This window comes from Neohortaea acidophila (genome assembly GCF_010093505.1).
Source record: "Neohortaea acidophila strain CBS 113389 unplaced genomic scaffold BDY17scaffold_2, whole genome shotgun sequence".
NCBI classification, from domain to species: Eukaryota; Fungi; Ascomycota; class Dothideomycetes; order Mycosphaerellales; family Teratosphaeriaceae; genus Neohortaea; species Neohortaea acidophila.
Genome location: NW_022985511.1, coordinates 1,970,578 through 1,990,422, shown reverse-complemented (window position 1 = coordinate 1,990,422; position 19,845 = coordinate 1,970,578). Strand labels below are relative to the sequence as shown.

Genomic DNA, 19,845 nt, shown 5'->3' with positions numbered 1-19,845 from the left:
CAGGCGCAATTGACACGAAATTCCCCATGTCCAATCCCACAGCCTTGTCCGGGATTGTTGCCCCGAGCCGTTGCGGCGGCGACGCCCGCTGGACCCTGACCTTTCCTGGATTTGCCGAGCTCCAGCCAGCTAGACCCAAGAGATGTGTGCTTCTCTAGCCTGATCTTCATCACCTTACGTCCGTTCCCCGCGCCGCCTGCTGATACCGACATGCTGCGGTCCGATAAAACGACATGGACGCAACAAAACCAGTACCGGGTAGCGTCAGCTTGATACGCTTCACAGTCCGCCGTCTGCACGCCATCGCGACACTGGATGTGCCCTCCGAGCTTAACCAAAAGGCCACCCTTGCCATTCTCGACTACCTAGGCGCCATCGCTTCAGGCCTTCAAGCACCATGGGCTCCACAGATACGCAAGTACGCTCGCAGTCGGAAAGGTGCCCCAGAAGCACATTCGTGGGCTTCAGAGGAGAATGTCTCCGCCGAATCGGCTGCTTTTGTCAATGCCTTTCTGGCGCATAGGTATGCCTGACGAGTGATCTTGTGCGTGGTCGATGTCGACATGGATGTTAATAAGAGTAGTGCAATCCGAGACGACATGCACCTCAAATCCAATTCCCACATCGGCTCCATCGTCATCTCCGCCGCTCTCGCTCTCGCCCAACGAGACGCTTGGACAGGAGACCAGCTCCTGCGAGCAATCATAGGCGGCTACGAGGCGGCGTCATTGCTGGGCGTCAGTGTGCAGCAGAGCGCCTCCTACAATCGCCACTTCCGTCCGAGTGGCATCTGTGGAGCCTTTGGTGCTGCGGCTGCAGCAGTCACTGCCGCATTCGTGTCGTCGAGGGTCAGCGAAGACGTTGCAGTCCATGCCTTGGCTTTCGCTGCTAATGCTTCAAGCGGGTATAACGAGTGGGCATGGGCGGGCGGACTTGAGATATATACCGAAATGGGAATGGCGAGCCAGAGTGGAATCGTCGCTTTCGATCTCGCGGTGGCAGGCCTGGAGTGCAGTGAAACGCTGTTGGAAGGACGAGCAGGACTCTTTGCCGCTCTGGGGGCGTCTGAAGGTAGCCAGCTGTTCCGCGACGGACTAAACAAATAGGCCGGCCAAGGTATCCTCGATGTACGCTTCAAGCCAGCGCCGGGTTGCAATTACGCCCAAACACCCTTGGCCGTGGCTTTGAGACTCGCGCAAGCGCACAAGCTGGATGCCAAAGCGATTGCAGGCGTGAAAGTAGCTTGCACGAGTGGCGCGAAGAACTATCCTGGCTGCGACAACCCAGGCCCCTTCACGAACGTGCAACAGACCAAGATGAGCATCCAATTCGGCGTGTGTGCTGTCCTACTTCACGGAAACATCTCCGAGCAGCTATTCCAGAAATTCGATGATCAGGATGTCGCAAGGCTGGCTGCGGCATGTATCGTGGAAGCCGACGCTGCCTTTGCCGATGGCTTCCGAGAAGGACGTCAGCCTGCTCGGATCCAAGTCTCGCTGCAGGATGGGTCTGTTATCAACGAGGAGTTGCAAGACGTGCCGTGGCTTGATGCTGAAGCCGTCGTCTCTCGCTTCCACGCGGAGACGCAGACTCTCTTCCCATCAGCCGGGGTAAGAGACAAACTTGTTGCGACGATCGAGGGACTGAAAGCTGGCACTTGCGCAGAGATGTTTGGGATTTTTGGCGAGGCCAACATACCCTAGTCCGAATCGTTTACCTCCGTGAGATTTGTAAGGAGGCAAAACAGCAAGGCTGCGCGCCCCGCTGGCCAGTGCACAATCTCGCCTCGGCCGCACCCGCACCTCGAACCTCTCCTCCTCCATCTCGCACTTCCACCCACCCTCCATCCCCCACGAATAATGCCGCACCCACACACATAGTACATGCCCCCCAAATTCCGCCTCCCCGCCCGCTCAGCAGAACACCGCGCCGCCACCCTCGCCCTCTACCGCGCCCTCCTAACACAATGCCGCGCCCTCCCCTCCCCGATCACCGCCCCGCAACGCGCCGAGCTCCAGAACATCGTGCGCAACCGCTTCCGACAAGCGCGCCACTTGCACAGCATTCGGCGGCTGAGAATCTCTTTCCAAGCGGGGTATGAAGGTATCGATCATCTAGACGCGGCCGTGGGAGGGGAAGAGGCGAGTCGGGGGTATATTATCGATTTACTTGGGAGGGCACCAGAGAGGGTGAAGGGGCCTCCTCCCCTTGCTCCTCCTCCGCCGCAGCTTATTGCAAATTCTCCAGCGAGAAGTGCTGCTTCTTCTGGGATGGAGGAAAAAAAGGGACCCTCAATCTTCGACCGCCCGATTCCTCTCGCCCAACTCGCCGGCAAGAGACACATCCCCGTCCTCTTCAACGCAAACCACATCCCCGTTTTGCGCATAAAAAAACCGCAACCCGCGAATCTCTCGGGCTATTTGAATGCGCGCATTTTGAAACGGCAGAATCGGCAGAATTGGCGGTGGCATTTGAATGAAGAGAAGAGCGTGGCGGAGAGGGAGGACGAGTGGGATGAGTTACTGGCGGAGGAGGCGGGGGTGGTAATTGAGGGGAAGACTATTGGGGAGGAGCGGGTGGCTTGGAGAGATGCGTTTCGGGATGCGATTGCGGAGTTGGATTGGAAGTTGGAGGAGGAGAAGAGGAGGAATCGGCAGATGGCTGTCAAGATGTTGGGGGTTGTGGATCGGGAGAGGGCGTTATATGAGAGCGAGAGGATGGAGCGAGGGAGGGTGCGGAAGGAGGGGAGGTTGGAGCGAGATGGGCAGGTGAGAGGTGGTGGTGATACTACTCTGGCCTGACTCTCGCTGCATGAATCATTCTAGCATAGCGGGCTTTTTCGCCATCAAGGCGTGTTGGAGGCCGTTACTCCTTCTTCCCGCTCAACAGCTCCTCCGCCTCCAAATTCTTGCTTCCGCTCCTCTCGCTCTCCTCCAATTGCTTCGCTGGCGCTGGCCCACTGATACTATTCCGCGCCGCTTCCTTCAACCTGTTACTATCCTCCTTCCTCAAATCCTCGCCCTTGTCCTCGTCATCATCGCCCAGACTGAACGGATCGTTGTCCTCTTCCGGATGCGGCGCGACGGACGTCAACGGCTGCCATTTGCGCGCCTTCGCGTCCGCAGGATCGCCGACGGCCTCCACCTCGTCCACCGGCCCCGACTGCGGCGGCTTGGAGGCGGCCGATTTAAACAGGTCCGGATTCGCCGTCTTGCGACTGGATGTGCGCGGGGGTAGACCAGGTGCCGTGTCGTCGTCGCGCAGCTCAAGTCGCTCGAAATCGTCGGCACCCATCTCGTGTGGGTCGGCGTCGTACCTGCTGGCTTCGGTGCTCTGACGTTGCCGCGCTTCTGCCTGCTTCTGAATCCCGTAGAGCTGCTCGCTTTGGCTGGCGCCGAAGTTCTGGCGGCCTGGGGCTAGGCCACCGGTGTTTTTTCGACTGTTGGATTGCGAGGCAGAATACAGATCGTCCTCGTCCTCGTCTTCGTCCTGCCCATCAATCTTCTTTCGGAAATTCGTGAACCAGCTGTTCACCTTCTTCTGCGTCTCCACGAAGCCTTGTTGGATGTTCCTGCCAATCTCGGGAAGGTCGTCGTCGAAGAAATTGCGGTCTTCGTCGTCACCGTATGCAGGGCGAGGTTGCAAGTTTGGTCCACGTCGAGCTGGCTCCCGCTGGTTGTACCTTGTTTGTGAGCGTGCTCCACCTGAGTTGTACTGCTCTGCCAGCTGTCGTGCATACTGCTCATCGGCCTCCAGTTGCGACATTGGAGCTCGTTGAGTTGGGCGCGGAGGCTGACGCGGGGGTGCCTGTGTTTCGGGCGTGAAGTCCGGATCACTCATGCCGAGGAGTGCATTGAATGCCGGCTCCACCTGGCCTCCACTGGCCATCAAAACGGCTTTGACGACTTTGGTGTCGATGGTGGGAAAAGCTTCAATCAGCGTGTGCTCGGCTTGCTGTTGCGGACTCAGCGGCCGCGGGGGCTTTGGTGGAGCGACTTCTTCTGCCGTCTCTTGGAACGAGACTTTCTTGGAGGGAGTGACACCGATGGGAGGCTCGGCTTCAATGGGAGACACGGGACTCGGCGCTTGATCGTGGTCATTATCGTCAAAGTCCATCTCTTCTCGCGTCGTCGCCGATTCCTCGTGCTTGAGCGGTGACTGAGGGTTGTCGGCCATGGTATTTTGATGTTGCTAAATTTTTCCGTGACAACTCCTCGTGAAGTATGAGCAGAGTACAGGAAGGGTCAATGTCGTGCTGAAACGGAGAATAGCCCAAACGGATTGCTGTGGGCGTTTGTTCGGGTCCAAGTTACAACTTATGTTTGAGCTGCTGCCTCAACACTCCAAGTTGCGCCGCAGCTAAAACGCGGAAGCTTCGTCATTGTCTTGGCAATAGGGCTTAGTAAGCTTGAGATGCACTTCGCGCGCGCGTGTTGCGGCGAAATGAACAATTCAATGTAATTAAGCAGGGTGGGCTCACGCCGTGAAGGACTGTCGCCATGACAGATACCGACTCATTCATCCCGGCGCTGTACAAGCCCTCATCGCTACTCCCGATTGCTCGGCATAAGGAGGCTCTCCTCTACACCATCGAGTCGTCGCCCGTCACAATTCTGATCGGGCCAACTGGTAGTGGTAAAACAACGCAACTGCCTCAATTCCTTGAGCAAGCAGGTTGGTGTAACGATGGAAAAGTTATTGCCGTCACGCAGGCAAGTCCTACCCTTCGTCCCCCTATTTTCATGCAATGACGGTTGACAGCTTACAGCGACAATGTAGCCTCGACGGGTGGCAGTGACCACTGTGGCCAAACGAGTGGCCGAGGAGATGAGGTGCCAACTGGGACAAGAAGTGGGCTACTCTATTCGATTTGAAGATGTCACTTCGGCAACTACCAAGATCAAATTCGTCACGGACGGGCTCTTACTCCGAGAGGCTCTGGTCGATCCTCTGCTCAGTCGGTATAGCGTCATCATGGTTGATGAAGCCCATGAACGGAGCCTCAGTTCTGATGTCCTGCTTGGGCTGCTGAAGAAGATTCGCAAGCGGCGACCGGAACTTCGCATCATCGTCAGCTCGGCTACACTTGATGTCGAAGGCTTCCTCGACTTCTTTGCAGACTCCGATGCAGAACCCAGCCCGGATGGCCATCCAGCCAAGATCGTGAGCGTGGAAGGTCGCGCGTTCCCCGTCGACATCCTTTATCTTTCTGAACCGTGCGAGGACTATCTTGAGCGAGCTGTCAAGACTGTCTTCGATATTCACGCCTCAGAGCCAGAAGGAGACATCCTGATCTTCTTGACCGGACGCGAAGAGATCGAGACGGCGATGGACATGATTGCAGAGCGTCTGCCTTCCCTTCCCAAGGACTCGGACAGACTCCTACCCCTTCCGCTATATGCTGGCCTGAGTGTGGAACAGCAAATGTATGTCTTCGAGCCGGCTCCGGATCAAACGAGAAAAGTTATCTGCGCCACGAACATTGCAGAAGCCAGTGTGACAATCGATGGCATCGTCTATGTGATCGATTGTGGATTCGTAAAACTACGGGCATACAACCCCCAGACAGGAATCGACTCGCTCATAACAACGCCTGTCTCCAAAGCCTCTGCGACGCAACGGGCAGGCAGAGCCGGTCGTACAAAGGCAGGCAAATGTCATCGTTTGTACCCTGAGACGACATTCGAGGCACTGCAAGACGTGACTGTCCCAGAGATCCAACGATCAAACCTCGCACCCACAATCTTGCAGCTCAAAGCTCTCGGTGTCGACAATATCGCCCGATTTGCCTTCCTCACTCCTCCGCCTGCAGACCTTGTGGTGCGCGCTCTTGAGCTTCTGTACTCCCTCGGCGCACTGGACGAATACGCCAAGCTTACGAAGCCACTGGGAGTGCGCATGGCCGAGCTCGCACTAGATCCCATGCTTGCAAAGTGCTTGTTATCTGCTCCTTCTTTCGGGTGCCTGGACGAGATGCTTACAATTGCAGCAATGACAAGCTTGCAAGGAAGCGTGTGGTTTAGCCACGACGAGAAAAAGAAAGAAGAGAGTGCGAGACGACAGTTTGCTGCCGAGGAAGGCGATCAACTCACGCTGCTCAACGTATACCAGGCGTTCACGATAAAAGGCAAAAAGGATGCAAAATGGTGTCAACAGCATTTTTTGAATTTCAAATCTATGAGCCGTGCTGTATCCATCCGCAACCAGCTCTGGCGATACCTGGAGCGACTAAATGTCGTCGGCGATGGAGCTAAACCTGCAATCACCCAAAACACTCTGCCGAAAGAAGAATCCATCCGCCGCTGTTTGACCTCTGGCTATTTCACGCACGCCGCCAGGATGATGCCCGATGGCACCTTCAAAACAATCGACGGCGGCAATGTGCTGCACGCTCACCCTTCCAGTCTGATGTTCAATCGCAAGGCGGATTGGGTCATCTTCACCGAGATTGTGGAAACGAATGACAAAGTCTTTATCCGCGATGTGACGAAGATCGAAAAAGCCTGGCTTCTGGAGTATGCTCCGGAGTATTATCGGGTCAGACAGAGTTGATGCTTTTCCATCTTTGCGAGACTAAGCGCTGTGCTGCAGAATTCGGTGGTTCACTTCGAGAATGGTTTGTCTGGGCCGATCCATTGTGGCTCGCGCTTCTGCGCCCAGCCTTTGATTGCGAATACCACGACCTCCCAGCTGAGGATGACTGCGGATAGTCCTGCCGTGGCGGTGAATGCTGTCATCGCCATGATCTTACTCGAGGCTAGGCCTGCAATCGAGTCACGACCACTCATCATAAAAAGAATCCCGCCGGTCGTCAGGCAGAATGCAACCACTAGCTCGGTCATTGGCCGTGAAGGCTGATGTGATGGTGGCTTATGGTGCAGACTGATCAGTGTGATGAGTCGGAAAATCGCTGCACCGCAGAAGAGGAGGCCCCATTGGCTGTGCAGCTTCGTACCCAGTTCGGTTTGTTGGTGATGGGAAGACATCATGAGGCCGAGTAGCATGATTGTCAAAGGGGGAATTGGATTCAGAGACACTTTCCTTGGAGGCGATCGCAATGCGTTCTAGTCGTCCCTGGACTTGTTCTGTGACGACCCAACATCCAGCATCCGACGTACCCCGTCGGACTCCACCAGCATGCCAAGAAGACCGCCGCCGAAAAACAGCAGTGTAATGCTGATATGTTCAAAGTCCGTGGCCGACCATTCGCCACCCCAGTTGGACAAGTGCTCGAGAAAGACATTCGATGCTCCGTAGAGCCATATGAAGAAAGACTCGAAAAACTCGAGCGAAGGCGTTCTCGTCGCTTTCCCCTTGGGCTTTATGTTCCATGCCCAACCGAAATCTGCAAACGCGCCGATCCAGCGACCATGCGCGAGAAGGCCGCACCAGAAGAAGACGCCGCCTTTGATCCAGTGTGACAGGCCACCATATACTTCCAGATTGCGGAAGTTCCCGCTGAACACCACGAAGCCGCTGACGCATGCTGCGAAGCCGAGTAGCAGCAGGAGTCTGTCCAGGACGAGTCGAGTGAGACGAATGCTTTGCGAAGCCCAGCGACAAACTCGAGAGGTTTCTGGGCGTACTTTGGCGGCGCTGGGCAAGATGTCGTCCGTCCCGAGCAATGTGTCGTCTGACTCCGCATAGTCGTCGGAATTCTCGCTGTCTTCGGCAATTCGTTGCATCCTATTGTAACTCGACGTTGCCGTTCTCAACGGCTTGAGAATCCGCTGGTTGATCAGTGTCGAGCATCTGGCCAGCGACCAGGCAATCGACAGCCCTGTCACTATCCAGGAAAAAGTCCCGTGGACGCTATGCGCATACAAATCAGGTGTCATGCTGTTATAGAGAACTCCGAGGACCAAACCAGCAGTGTTCAAGGCGTGGAACGCGAGTTCCACAGTGCTCGCCAACCGAACCCGGGCAATGCTGAGTACCACAGCAACCGGCAGCACGAAAGCCCAGGCGACAATCATGAGGGTGATATGTGCGTAGATCCAGCCTGTGGCGTACGGATGTCGAAAGTAGCTTGATGGTGCGACGTTCTGATCGTTCATTGCTGCGGTGCTTGCCTGCATGTCTTCGTGGCCCGCTGAGCACCGCAGTAATACGGCCAGGCAGAGAAGGACGAGGTTGCGGGACAACATCGCTAAGACTTCCGGACGGTAGCAGAGTCAAGACAGAGACGAAACGCTCGACATCAACCAGAGTATTCGGGAGGATATGAACCACAAGAAATGTCGCAAACCTGTACGTACCCGGGCGTCTCCGGCGCAATTTATACTCGCCATCACGATAGCACGAATCGCATTCTGCATGGAGGGTCGTTTGAGGGCATCGTCCGCTCCGAAGTAAGCCGCAACGCCAGCCATCATGCCGCGCTCATATCGCCCGATGGCGAGGCTGTGACGCTCAAACGAGCGGGTGCTTGTGATTGGCCCTTGAACCAAACGAGTCTACAGCCGACGTCAGACGGACTTTCCGCATTCTTCCGGACTGCGGTCTAGCGAGGCTTACGGTATCACGCGATGCACGGTTATTCAGCGGGGGGAGGACGGTGGAATGCTCGATTGGGGTCTGTTGTCGTTTGCTTGTTCGTAAACTTCACCTATTGAGGTCTTCAACGGCAACTTTCCGCGAGAGCTGACGAACAAGGTCGTCGGGGAGCGGCGCTAGTTGATATCACCCGCAGAGCCCGCTCAAGCCGGACAGTATTGACATGATCCATGTGGCTCACAAGTTCATGTTGAAGAGCACAGTGTTGATGCGCACGATGATGTCGCAAAGTGCAATGCTCGAACCAACCAGATCGCACCGTTTGCCGCATCCCCGTGCACGGTCTGCGAAAGGCTCGGGCTGCGCCGCAAGCGGGCTCGCCCTCCGCGTTCAGCTGGCTGGCTTGCTGCCTGGAGGCATCCATTTGCCTCTTTGACTGTTGATGAGGGTAGCTCGGGCAGCTTCCAGTCTTCACGCATGATAGACGGTATCGCAACGTTCCATCACTCGTTGCCATGTACAATATCATGAAGCTTCGACGTTGACGCGCGATTGGAAAGAGGCTGCAGTACCCCGCCTCGCTTCTCAGGCTACAGCCATGTCGACCATGCCACCTGATCTCGATGAATTGTCGCACGCAGACGAGGCAGAATGGGAAGTCGAGACGCTTCCCGACAACGACGTCGACGAAGCGGCTGCGTCCGGAAAGGCTGACCCAGCCACCGGCCCCGTGGCAGCATCATCCCAGACTCGAGCACTCGAAGATCAAAACCGAATGTCGCAAGCGGCGAAAGCCATCGAGGTCGCTGATGCCCTCGATCGCGTCTCGCCTCCCGAGTCGCTACATGACCGCCAGCCGGCATATATGTCTTCTTCGGCGCTTCGATCGCCTGCTCGGACGGCGAATGCTACGGAAGAGACGCCCCTGCTGGATGCTGGGCCCGCGCAGCCGCCTCCTGACTACGCTGCGGCTACCGCGGGACGGAGAGCTATGTTTGCGGAGGAGGTGGATGTCGAGTCGGGCAACTCAGTCATGTCCGCTCAGATATCTAGGTTACAACGACCGGCGGGAGTGGGACTACCATCTACTCTTACCCGCTCACCTGAAAGCATGGCCGATGCATCGCCCTCCACCCCCACGTCGACACGAAGGCGCAAACCGAGCACACTACACCTCGTGTGTCTAGGGGTGTATATGTTGCTCTACTTTATGTCGCTTGGCGCTTACAAGGGGTTTTGTTATTTGGGTTGCGGGGTGTCGGCCACATGGCGATATTGTCGGGTGGTGAGCGCGTTTGTGCTTGCCCTGGTCATCAGTGCTGGCGTCGTGGGCGTTGTGCTTATCCTTTTGAAGAAGGAGGGATTGATATGAGTAATGGATGGGTTGAGCTGTCCTAAAGCATTAATCACGGCGATCAAAAATCACACAAGGCATTTATTTACGGATCTACAAAGCATGAGCACCCGGCGACTCGGGAGAGCAATCGTAGCCAAACCTGGGGAAAAGTGCGGGGGAGCAGAAGTCTGGACTCCTTTCTCGTGCCCTGATCGCTTCGGCTTCTCTGGGGTTCCCCCTCACGACTGTCAGCAACAGGGTTTGGGTCGGCTTCGTTCGGGCCAGAGGTCGGCGACGACCAGTGCGATTGATTCTCCGACCATTAGAACATCCATTCCTTCTACATCCTCACATCCAAAACCACCATCCCGGACCGATCGCTAGGCGATACAAGCTTTTGGTAGCAGCAGGCGTGGTGACTACGGCGACATTGTGCTCTTTGAGACCCCGAACTGGACCAAGATGAGAACCAACGTCCTCTCCCTCCTCACTGCTCTTGCGGCCCTCGGCGCCTGCTCGCCCGTCGACACGCTCGAAGCCAGCCTCGAGAGCAGAGCCACCGCGCTCTACACCATCCACGCCTACTCCGGCAAGACGTGCGGCGGGTGAGTACCTCTCAATGCCCCTCCCCTTCCCTCTCCCCAACCTTCATTGCGCCCAATCAATCACTACAAATATTCCTAACCTACTGCCATCGCAGGAAACCCACGACCATCAGCAACACCACCACCGCCTCTTGCCAACAGCTCAAGGCGCCCGCGTCGTCCGTCAAGATTGTGCACCTCGCCTCCACCTGCTCCATCCAGCTGTACCAGAGCCTGCAGGGGTGCGAGACGGATTTCACGGAGGTCAGACCCGTTCTCTTCCTGCGCCCCGGCGATCCAACCAATTGCACCCAGCCATACACGAGTTTGATGGCCTATAAGACGATTTGCGATGTGACATCGTAGGACAATGATTTTGGAGGGTGTCTCTTCTGCGGTGAGGAGGAATAGAGATGGGCAAAAGTGGATGTGACGGAGGGGTTGGAGGGGAATGGACGTGTGGGAGGAAGGTGGACAGATTTGGCTGGGTACTTGTTCATATGTTTCGACTAATGTCAGAGCTTCGAATGAGGTCATTGCTGTACTATGAACCATATCCTCACCTCCCGCGTCGGCTCATCGCTTGCTCGAATTGGGAAGAAGCATCTTCGGCGGAAGACAAGCTCAGACCGTGATCTCGCGAGGACACCAATGCATCTCCGGTCCTCTCAATGCCCCCACACCAATCCAGACGCGTGGGAAGATGGAAAGAATACAGAATGTGGAGCACGTGAGCCCCCCCATGCATTCTTGCATACTGTACGGTGTCCAGCGGGGTTCATGCATGAAGTGCGCCGGCAAAGTACGCAATGGTCAGGTCAGGTAGTGCTGTACTGCATGTACGTCGGCGGCTTGTCTTGACACATAGCGCGAGCAGCCAGTTGCCGTCTTGCCGACAACGGCGTTCGAAGTGCAAAATTCTCGATCTCCGTCCCCACCCAAGGGAGATTGAAGCGATGCGATCGAGGAGACATAGCATCAACTACCGAAGTGACAGTATTCGCACACTGAACAGACGTGATGAGTCAACCCCGCGCGCGTGTCGAGAGCTTGAGCTTCGACAACAGACCTGGGACGAAGATCCCTCGACCGCCGCTGATGCAATATCCCTACACGAGCAGGTCACCGAGTACAACCAGGATTGAAAAGCACCGCCATACCCGCTACTTGCCGACTTATCCATAAGGATTGGCCATAGGGCCGACGCTAAAAGTGAGGCCGCGGACGAAGCTCCACCCTCGTCGTGCCGATCGCCGGTGGAGCCTTGTCCCACTCGCCACCAATGTTCGGTATATGAGTGGGATGGTGCGCGCGAAGAAGAAGCGTGGAAGAAGTCTTTTCCTGCCAGCCGTTTTAGCTGCTCGTCGCCTTCCCCTCTGTCCACCACTCTGCCCTTTTCTCCTACCACACCATCATCGCCACCATGGAGAAAGTATCGGAAGAGCACAAGGAGGGTGACGACCGTCACCACTATGAAGACGCCACCTTCGAGGAGCGGCGCAACATGTCCGAGGCGGAGATCAAGGACGCCGTCCGCTCGGGCTCCGTCCCCGCCATCCACAGCCAGCAAGAAGCCTTCAACATCGCCAAGGTAGGCGGATGGGAAGCGGATGCGCTGGTCGGGCAGCTCGAGGAGCAGATCCGGCAAGAGGGCGGCGAAAAGCGAAGCTTTTTCCACCTCGAGTTCAAGGATCCCAAGCATTTCACTTGGCTGCTTGTCGCCTTTGCCTCCATGGGTGGCTTGCTGTCCGGCTTGGACCAGTCGCTCATCTCGGGCGCCAATCTTTTCCTTCCCAAGGATTTGGGCCTCTCTACTCAGCAGAATAGTCTTGTTAACTCTGGCATGCCTCTCGGCGCCGTGGCCGGTGCTCTCATCTTGTCGCCATGCAACGAGTACTTTGGCCGTCGCATGTCGATCATCATCAGCACAATCATCTACACCATCGGCGCAGCGCTGGAAGCGGGCAGCATCAACTACGGCATGATCATCGCCGCCCGCCTGATTCTCGGCGTCGGCGTGGGATTGGAGGGCGGTACCGTCCCCGTCTACGTCGCCGAAACCGTCGAGCGCCGCCTTCGAGGCAATCTCGTCAGTCTGTACCAATTCAACATCGCCCTCGGCGAAGTCCTCGGCTACGCCGTCGCCGCCATGTTCATCAGCGTGCCGGGCAACTGGCGCTACATCCTCGGCAGCTCGCTGGTCTTCAGCACCATCATGTTCGCGGGCATGCTCTTCATGCCCGAGTCGCCGCGTTTCCTCATGCACAAGGGCCGCACGCTCGATGCCTTCCGCGTCTGGCGGCGCATCCGTGGCACCGAGAGCGCCGAGAGTCGCGAAGAGTTCTTCGTCATGAAGGTCAGCCTTGAGGAGGAGGAGCGCGAGATTCATGCTGGTTCTAATGGCCGACGCTTCCCGTGGATGGACTTCTTCACCAAGCCGCGTGCGAGAAGGGCGATCGTCTATGCCAACATCATGATTTTCCTCGGACAGTTTACGGGTATCAATGCTATCATGTACTACATGGTGAGTCACTCTATTCTGCTCTACTCTGAGCGCATATCTAACACCAGCCAGTCCGTCCTGATGTCTCAAATCGGCTTCAACAAGTACCAAGCCAACTACATGAGTTTAGTCGGAGGCGGTTCGCTGCTCATCGGCACCATCCCCGCCATCTTCCTCATGGAACGCTTCGGCCGCCGTTTCTGGGCCATCGCAACTCTCCCAGGCTTCTTCATCGGTCTCGTGCTCGTGGGCGCAAGCTACCATGTGAACGGTACCGCCGGCACCGAAGCCGTCTACCTCACCGGCCTCATCATCTACGAGTTGTTCTTTGGCTCCTACGCGTGTTTGACATGGGTTATTCCGTCGGAAGTGTGCGTGTTCCTCTCCTCCTGAGATCGTTCGTACACAATGTACTGACACTTGGCTCGCAGCTACCCCACGTACCTCCGAAGCTACGGCATGACTTCCAGCGACGGCTGGCTCTTCTTGTCCTCCTTCATCGTCACCTATAACTTCAGCGCCATGCAAAAGGCCTTTTCCAAGACAGGCCTAGCACTCGGTAAGTGGTTCCATCATCCGTTAATACTTGTACAACCGCCGTACTAATCCCCTCCATCCAGGCTTCTACGGCGGCATCGCCGTCCTCGGCTGGTTCTACCAAATCTTCTTCATGCCCGAGACGAAAGGCAAGACGCTGGAGGAGATCGACTTGATCTTCCAGAAGCCCACACGCCAGATTGTGCGCGAGAACATGGCCAGCTCGATGGAGACGACGAAGGATTTCTTCGCGGGGCGCTGGGGCCGGGTGTTCAACGGGGGCCCCCAGAGGGGTTTGAGCGTAACGGAGGTGGATCATGAGGAGAGGAAGTTTTAGGGCTGGGTCTTACTGTGGAGCGTCCAGAAGGGGAAGGAGCTAATGGGTAGGATGTTGGGGGTTATGAAGATAAGACTCGTGTTGACACACTGCTATCTCGTCATCTGCCCATTGATTAATAATTCACCACTCGGCCTCTGATGTCGTTGGCGCAGCGTTGCATCACACCCAAACGTGCCCAATCTCCAACGCTACGGCGGCCCCCACCAACTCCAGACGAGCAAACTCTCTCGATACCCTCGAGCCGCTCCTGCATCATGTCATCTCCGGCCCGACTCTGGCACTGACGGCGATCAACCACCACCTAGCGTGCCGATCTCCCGACCGACGTGGCATAGCGTCTTCTCCCTCGCCTTCTAGCGCGCCTTCTAGCTCGTTTCGATGCATGCTCTAGCGCATTGCCTCATTTCCCCTAGCGCAGCCGGATTGCTCGGCCCCGGCGATGATTGGCGGGTTGCTGCCATGGCTGGGCTGCGGATGACTCTGCTAGGCCTCTCTCGGCCTCTGCTCCTCCCCAGCCTGGGGATGTGTGGGGGGCATGGATGGCGGAGATGGGCTGAAGGGGAGAGCTCTGCACTGCTGTGCGCTGCATTGCGGTTGGGACACTGGTGGGGTTTGTCGAGAAGGCGGGTGGTATGATGTGTAATCCGTGATGATGGATGAGGTGTTCGTCGCGCCTCATTCCTCGCCTTTCCCCGGCCATTGTTCTTGAACTTCTTACTTACGTGAAGAAGATGGAAAGTTCGCGCTCGTCTTCGGAGGGTCCGTCAGATCGGAGCTCGAAAGCATGCGACTCGTGTCGTCGACGCAGTACGTTCCACCGCTTCCTTCAACCAGCAGCCCGCACTGTGGACAACAACGGGGGTGAACACGCTGACCGAGGAGGGCAGAAACGAAATGCATTCGTCGAGAGCAATCGGCCGCCTGCGACAAATGCACCAGCATCGGCCTCTTCTGCACCTTCAAGTATCCCGTGCTCAAGAAGGGCCCGAAGCTGGGTGTTGCTAGACGCGCGACATCGTCTCCGGAGCAAGAGTCGTGGCTGACATATCTCGAATCGAACAATGCCTCGACGCAACCCGCCTCGACAGAGCGTGTGCCAACCTCGCGCCCGTCCTGTCTACCCGACAACATGATTGCAGTCTGTCTCGGCGTCTTCTTTACCAACGTCTACCCACACGCACCCTTGATCGACCGCGAAGATGCGCAAAACATGGTGTTGCAAGTCGACACGAGTGTCGAAGCCCACTGCATCATCCTAGCCCTGTGCTCCCTCGCCCTCCTCGTGAGCGATGACATCGCCCTTTCCACCGAAGCCCCCGCCTCAGCAAGCTCGCTCTCAATGCAGCTGTGCGCGCACGTTATCGCAAAGCGCAGAAGCGGCCCCAACGCCACACAAGCCCTCACCTCCGCCATCATCATCGACACCTTCCTCGCATGCATCTACGAGCGCAGCGGCGACGACGATCGCGCGTGGTTCTACCTTCGAGAAGCAACCACTCTCTCACATATGCTTAGTATGCATCGAGAGAGCTACTACACCGGCATTAATCTGCATCAGTCGACGCGAGATCGCCGGCTCCATTGGTTCTTGTTCGCTGCTGAGCGCGCACATGCTTTGCGCTCGTATCGTCCCGTCACTCTCCACCCGACGATCCACGCTTTGACGACGTATAGCAGCAGTGCCGACGCTACACAGCTAATTCCCTTCATGCGGTGGGTAGAGTTGTGCATAGTGATCGACGCCCAATTCCTCTCCATCTGGAACGATGAAGAGACGACAAGTTTGTCAATCGAGTGGATATTCAAAGTCGAGCAAAAGCTCCAACTGGCATCGCTTGTGCTCGCCGCCTGCCCAGCCGATCTGGTAGACGTCTGCTGCTTGCAAATCTGGATGAACGTGTTGCTCTGGCGCCTCGCGTTTCGCAAAGGCCTGGTTTCCCACGCATTCAATACCGGGGTGCTGAGTTTGGGATACCCATGCGAGCTGGCTAGCAGCGTCACGCGTTTCGTAAACGACTATCCCATCGAGACTCTTCGCGTTCATGGCCACCTTCTGGTACGTGGTCAACACCCCTTCTTCGTCTTCGTCATTCTCCACAATCATCACTGACCATGCCACAGACCAAGAAACTCTTCGACATCGCCTGCTGCGTCCTCGATGCCACCGCACACGAATTCCACCTTCAAGGCTACCGCGACCCCCACGTCGACGAGCAAGTAAACCGCCTACTGCTCCTCGTGTCCAAACTGCCCGATACCCGGCAACAGTACGTCTCGTCACTGCTCTCCAAGATCCGTTCCTCGCGCCTCGAATCGTTGCATTCTTTCTCCTCGCACGCCTCTTTCTCCATCGTGTCTGCGCCCAATACGTCGGTGTTGCCGTCGCCGACCTTGTCATCGGCCTCCTCGTCCGACGACTGGGTTGCTTCGCCCTCCTCGCTGACGGACATTTGGCTGCCGGCGCCGCCTTGGAACTCCACTTTTCAGGCGGAGTGGACAAGTGCTGATGGCGGGGCCCAGGAGTACTTTGATTCTTTGATGGAGCATGAGACTGGATGCTTAACAAGGACGCATTACGTTTGATTTCCATCAGATTCACGGGTAGACCGACGTGGCATATGCCTAACGATATGTGCTCCAATGCTTGCGGGCTTCGCATCATGCGTGTCGAATCGCTTGGCGCAGCAAGATCCATGGCCCGGATGTTCAAAATCCAGACTTCCTCTTCTGCTTCTTCGCCGGCCTCCGCGCAGCATGTCGCCCCGCCACAACCTGACTAGCAGCAATCTGGCTACTCTGCAAAGGAGCTCCACTCCTCACACTGCCTTCTCGGATATCTCCGCGGGAACCAGACTGCATCAGCTGGCTGGCACTGAAGCCAAAATCCGGAATTTGACTGCTCAGCATCTGCTGCCGCTGACTTTCCTCCGCCTCGCGCCGTTGCCGCGCCATGTACCGCTCCGTGCGCCTCTGCAGCCGTCTGCGCTGCCTCTCGGTCATTTCGCCTTCGTTCTCTTCCGCTGCTAAGGCTTCTTCTTCGCGCGTGCGGCGGGTGAGGGCTGCGCTCCAGTCGTAGGTTGATGGGTTGGTGCCAGGTTGCCAGTGGGAGAGGACTCGGTTTATACTGCGGGATAGCGGGGGTGGATTGGGTTTGGAGAAGGAGGTGTATTGGCGGAGACGGACGACTTCCGGTGCCGGAATCGTGGAGGAGCGGTGGGAGGTTATTGAGGTCGATGTTGAAGGAGAGAAGGGTGGTTGGCTTGAGGCGTCGAAGTAGATGGAGGGCGTATGGCGGGCAGAGGATGGGGTCGCTGGTGAGTGAGCTGGGAGGTCGTCTTGCGTGGGTTGACTCTGAGTCTGGCTGGGTTGCGTGTCGCCGGCTTGACTAAGCGGCTCTTCGTATCTTAGAAGGTGGCTTGCCAGCGCAACTTGTGCCGCTACTTGATTGACAAGGTGCTCTCTCGACGTTTCCGTGGAAGAAGCAGGGTCATCAGCGAGCGGCAAAGTCCAGGTTTTACGCAATGCCTCAATCATATCATGAAGAGAGAGGTCTCCCAAAAGAGGCAAGCCTAGATGTGGTGGTATGCTCACAGTGCGCAGCACCAATCGTGAAATCGTGTTGGCCGGATCCTCCGCTTCATCGGGCCTCGGCGATGCTCGTGTTGACAACGTCGGGTTCCGAAGATCCCCAAAGAGCCTTGCTGCTTCATCATAGTCGTGCACTTCGATCTCATCATTCGTCAAGTCTCGTAATGTCCGGAATGGGACTGCGTCGACATGGTCTGTTCGCAATAGCTCCTGTCGGGCTTCGTGCACAACATCCTCAAATGTCGCCAAGCTTGCTGAATCTTGGTTGAGCCGTCGCGCAGTGTTCTCGTAGTTCACCGTCCAATCTTCCGACAACCGCGTATCGGAAACCGCGCGCCAAGCCTGCCTAAACGCCGACCGTGGTGCTTCATACATGTCTTTCCCGCCTTCCCCAAGCGACTCTTCATCATCAACGACAAAGTCATCCTCCAGGATCTTGGCTGCACTCTTTTTCGTCTTTCCCGCCCACGTTGGCGGTGATATGTCCTCAGATTGGCCTGAAGGGCTGACAAAGTACAGCTGTTGCAGGATTGAGAAGTCTTCCTGGAGTGTCGTGATTGAATAGAAGCGTACGCCTCGCCGCAGATAGCGGCCGAGGAACGACTCGTCAGACAGTGCGTGGTTCTTTGCATGGATGGACAAGGCCTGGACATGAAGATCCACGACTCCAGCCTCAGCATCCTCCTCATCGAGTGGCGTGGGAAGAGCAAAGACTGTCGCATCGGTTACCTGGGTGTGACGAGTGTTTGACAATTCCAGATAGTAAGTGTAAGCACTTCGATTTAGAGACGAGTAAATAGAGACGACAACGCCTGGACAAGTTAGTACAAGTGTATGGCATCGAGTGGGGCTTCGAGTACCATTATCATCCTGCCAGACGTGAAGTCGCATTCCGATGTCCTCCGGGTTCCGAAAATGTCGAATGCAGGCGACGATCTCTGCTGACAGATCGCCCAGCTCTATCGAGCCGATGCGATAGATCAGGACATGTGCAGATGTTAGGAGAGCAACGTGATCGTCATGAGACGGAACGACGGCCACGTCGAGGATCCAGCCCATTCCACTGTCCAAATATGTTTGAACTTTGGGAAGCTGTCTGCTGGTCTGTTTGGAGAGAGACCAGAGGACTGCCTTTTCTCGATTGCACACAAGGACGATATCAGAGGCCGCTGTCCAGAGGATCCGAGCCCATCCGTCGTACATCGGATCAAACTGAGCGTCTGCTGAGCCGGGGATGAGGGCTGAGCTCATGAGTGGCGGGCCAGATATTGCACCGCGTGTGGTCAAATCATGAACAGACCATGCCCCGGCTTGATCCACGAGTGTTAGTTGTCGGGAGTTCCAGGGATTCAATGACACATGAGCGTACGGTGAGCCTCCAATTTCGTCCATCGACAATCGAGACAGAAGATTCAGCTCTAGCTTTGACGCCCCAGAAGAAAAGAAGGGACGGAACAGCAAGACCTCGGTAATCAAACGTACGATGAGGAAAACCTCACCACGCCCTTTCGGACTGTTGAACTCGATCGCCTGGATTGCGACCCCAGGGCCTTCCCATACTGCTTCTTCGCCTTGGACGACGGGAACTTTGAGCCATACTTTCTTTGAATCCTGCCATCCGCTCGGCTCATCTTGAATCTGGATCACACGGAGGTCACTGCCACTGGGGCCATTAGGAAAAGCGACGACCTCACGTCCACGATTCCATCGATGGTCGTTGATCTTGCCAAAGGCGAGCATCCGTCCCTGGTTCGGGTCATGGTAGTTGACTGTATCATCCACAGCTTCCGAGATCCGCGCCAGCTCCGGTAATAGATGACCTGCTGGGGTAAGGTCGGGATAGGATCGAGCGAGCCGTTGAATCTGGATTTCCCGTCGTCTGCTTGGGCCCTCCTCGCCCTCTACTGTTCGCTCGATGCCAATTTCACGTGTTGGCTCGACAATCGCTTTAGGGTCTCCAAGGACCTGAAACCCGAAGTTGCTCTGCAAGTTACGTTCGAAGCGCCATTCCTTTTCATTTTCGTTGTATTCGGCTTGGCCAAAATGTCCATAGAAGGACTTGTCCAAGCCGGGTTCAGCCATCGGGCTTGTTTTTTGTTTGGCTATGTCTCGAAGTTGCGAGTGTTGCGGACATGTTCAAGAGTGCCGTGGTGTGATGCAATCTCACTTTGTTGAGGTGCAATAAATCGCCGTCGCAATGATAGCCGTTGAGATGTGAATGTAGTGAGATGTGTAGGGAAGAGGTGTGTGCACAGTTTGAAGACATGCGAATTTAAGGTTTGCGCCAAAGCATCGCAACCGGCGCGGCCCGCTGTTGCCGAATGTTTACATCCGCGCGCTTTCGAACGTCAGCTGCAACTTCACTTCTTGAACAACATACAATTACTCGACAGTCCCGACACCTTTGAAGGCCGTGCCTATTCTCAACGCTCCTTGACAACATCTCATCTGATTGAGCAAC

At 56.3% G+C, this 19,845-nt stretch overlaps 8 protein-coding genes across 8 annotated transcripts; 5 read left to right on the top strand and 3 right to left on the bottom strand.

The window, feature by feature from the left end:
* Positions 1-233: 233 nt before the first annotated feature.
* BDY17DRAFT_321610 (uncharacterized protein) lies at positions 234-2,801 on the top strand (the record flags this gene model as incomplete). Its single annotated transcript, XM_033736657.1, has 4 exons — positions 234-523; positions 584-1,071; positions 1,144-1,610; positions 1,881-2,801. The coding sequence occupies 4 exons, from the start codon at positions 234-236 to the stop codon at positions 2,799-2,801; spliced, it is 2,166 nt and encodes a 721-aa protein (XP_033593419.1).
* A 64-nt stretch (positions 2,802-2,865) lies between these two features.
* Positions 2,866-4,176, bottom strand: BDY17DRAFT_308214 (uncharacterized protein; the record flags this gene model as incomplete). Its single annotated transcript, XM_033735182.1, has 1 exon — positions 2,866-4,176. One exon carries the CDS (start codon positions 4,174-4,176, stop codon positions 2,866-2,868), a length of 1,311 nt encoding a protein of 436 aa, XP_033593418.1.
* Positions 4,177-4,467: 291 nt separating this feature from the next.
* Positions 4,468-6,808, top strand: BDY17DRAFT_87109 (P-loop containing nucleoside triphosphate hydrolase protein). Its single transcript, XM_033738789.1, has 2 exons — positions 4,468-4,712; positions 4,780-6,808. Exons 1-2 carry the CDS (start codon positions 4,500-4,502, stop codon positions 6,550-6,552), a joined length of 1,986 nt encoding a protein of 661 aa, XP_033593417.1. The 5' UTR covers positions 4,468-4,499; the 3' UTR covers positions 6,553-6,808.
* On the bottom strand, positions 6,603-7,685 carry BDY17DRAFT_246402 (uncharacterized protein; the record flags this gene model as incomplete). The annotated part of the gene is made up of 2 exons (XM_033730722.1): positions 6,603-7,064; positions 7,101-7,685. The coding sequence occupies 2 exons, from the start codon at positions 7,683-7,685 to the stop codon at positions 6,603-6,605; spliced, it is 1,047 nt and encodes a 348-aa protein (XP_033593416.1).
* A 1,409-nt stretch (positions 7,686-9,094) lies between these two features.
* On the top strand, positions 9,095-10,782 carry BDY17DRAFT_321606 (uncharacterized protein; the record flags this gene model as incomplete). The annotated part of the gene is made up of 3 exons (XM_033736656.1): positions 9,095-9,502; positions 10,217-10,437; positions 10,533-10,782. The coding sequence occupies 3 exons, from the start codon at positions 9,095-9,097 to the stop codon at positions 10,780-10,782; spliced, it is 879 nt and encodes a 292-aa protein (XP_033593415.1).
* A 1,138-nt stretch (positions 10,783-11,920) lies between these two features.
* BDY17DRAFT_246119 (putative sugar transporter) lies at positions 11,921-13,793 on the top strand (the record flags this gene model as incomplete). Its single annotated transcript, XM_033730698.1, has 4 exons — positions 11,921-12,940; positions 12,992-13,290; positions 13,351-13,478; positions 13,540-13,793. 4 exons carry the CDS (start codon positions 11,921-11,923, stop codon positions 13,791-13,793), a joined length of 1,701 nt encoding a protein of 566 aa, XP_033593414.1.
* A 333-nt stretch (positions 13,794-14,126) lies between these two features.
* BDY17DRAFT_87116 (uncharacterized protein) lies at positions 14,127-16,441 on the top strand. Its single transcript, XM_033738790.1, has 4 exons — positions 14,127-14,459; positions 14,528-14,603; positions 14,684-15,852; positions 15,918-16,441. The coding sequence occupies exons 2-4, from the start codon at positions 14,528-14,530 to the stop codon at positions 16,377-16,379; spliced, it is 1,707 nt and encodes a 568-aa protein (XP_033593413.1). The 5' UTR covers positions 14,127-14,459; the 3' UTR covers positions 16,380-16,441.
* BDY17DRAFT_87128 (RNA polymerase I-specific transcription initiation factor RRN6-like protein) lies at positions 16,375-19,751 on the bottom strand. The gene has a single exon (XM_033738791.1). It carries the CDS (start codon positions 19,464-19,466, stop codon positions 16,503-16,505), a length of 2,964 nt encoding a protein of 987 aa, XP_033593412.1. The 5' UTR covers positions 19,467-19,751; the 3' UTR covers positions 16,375-16,502.
* Positions 19,752-19,845: the final 94 nt, after the last annotated feature.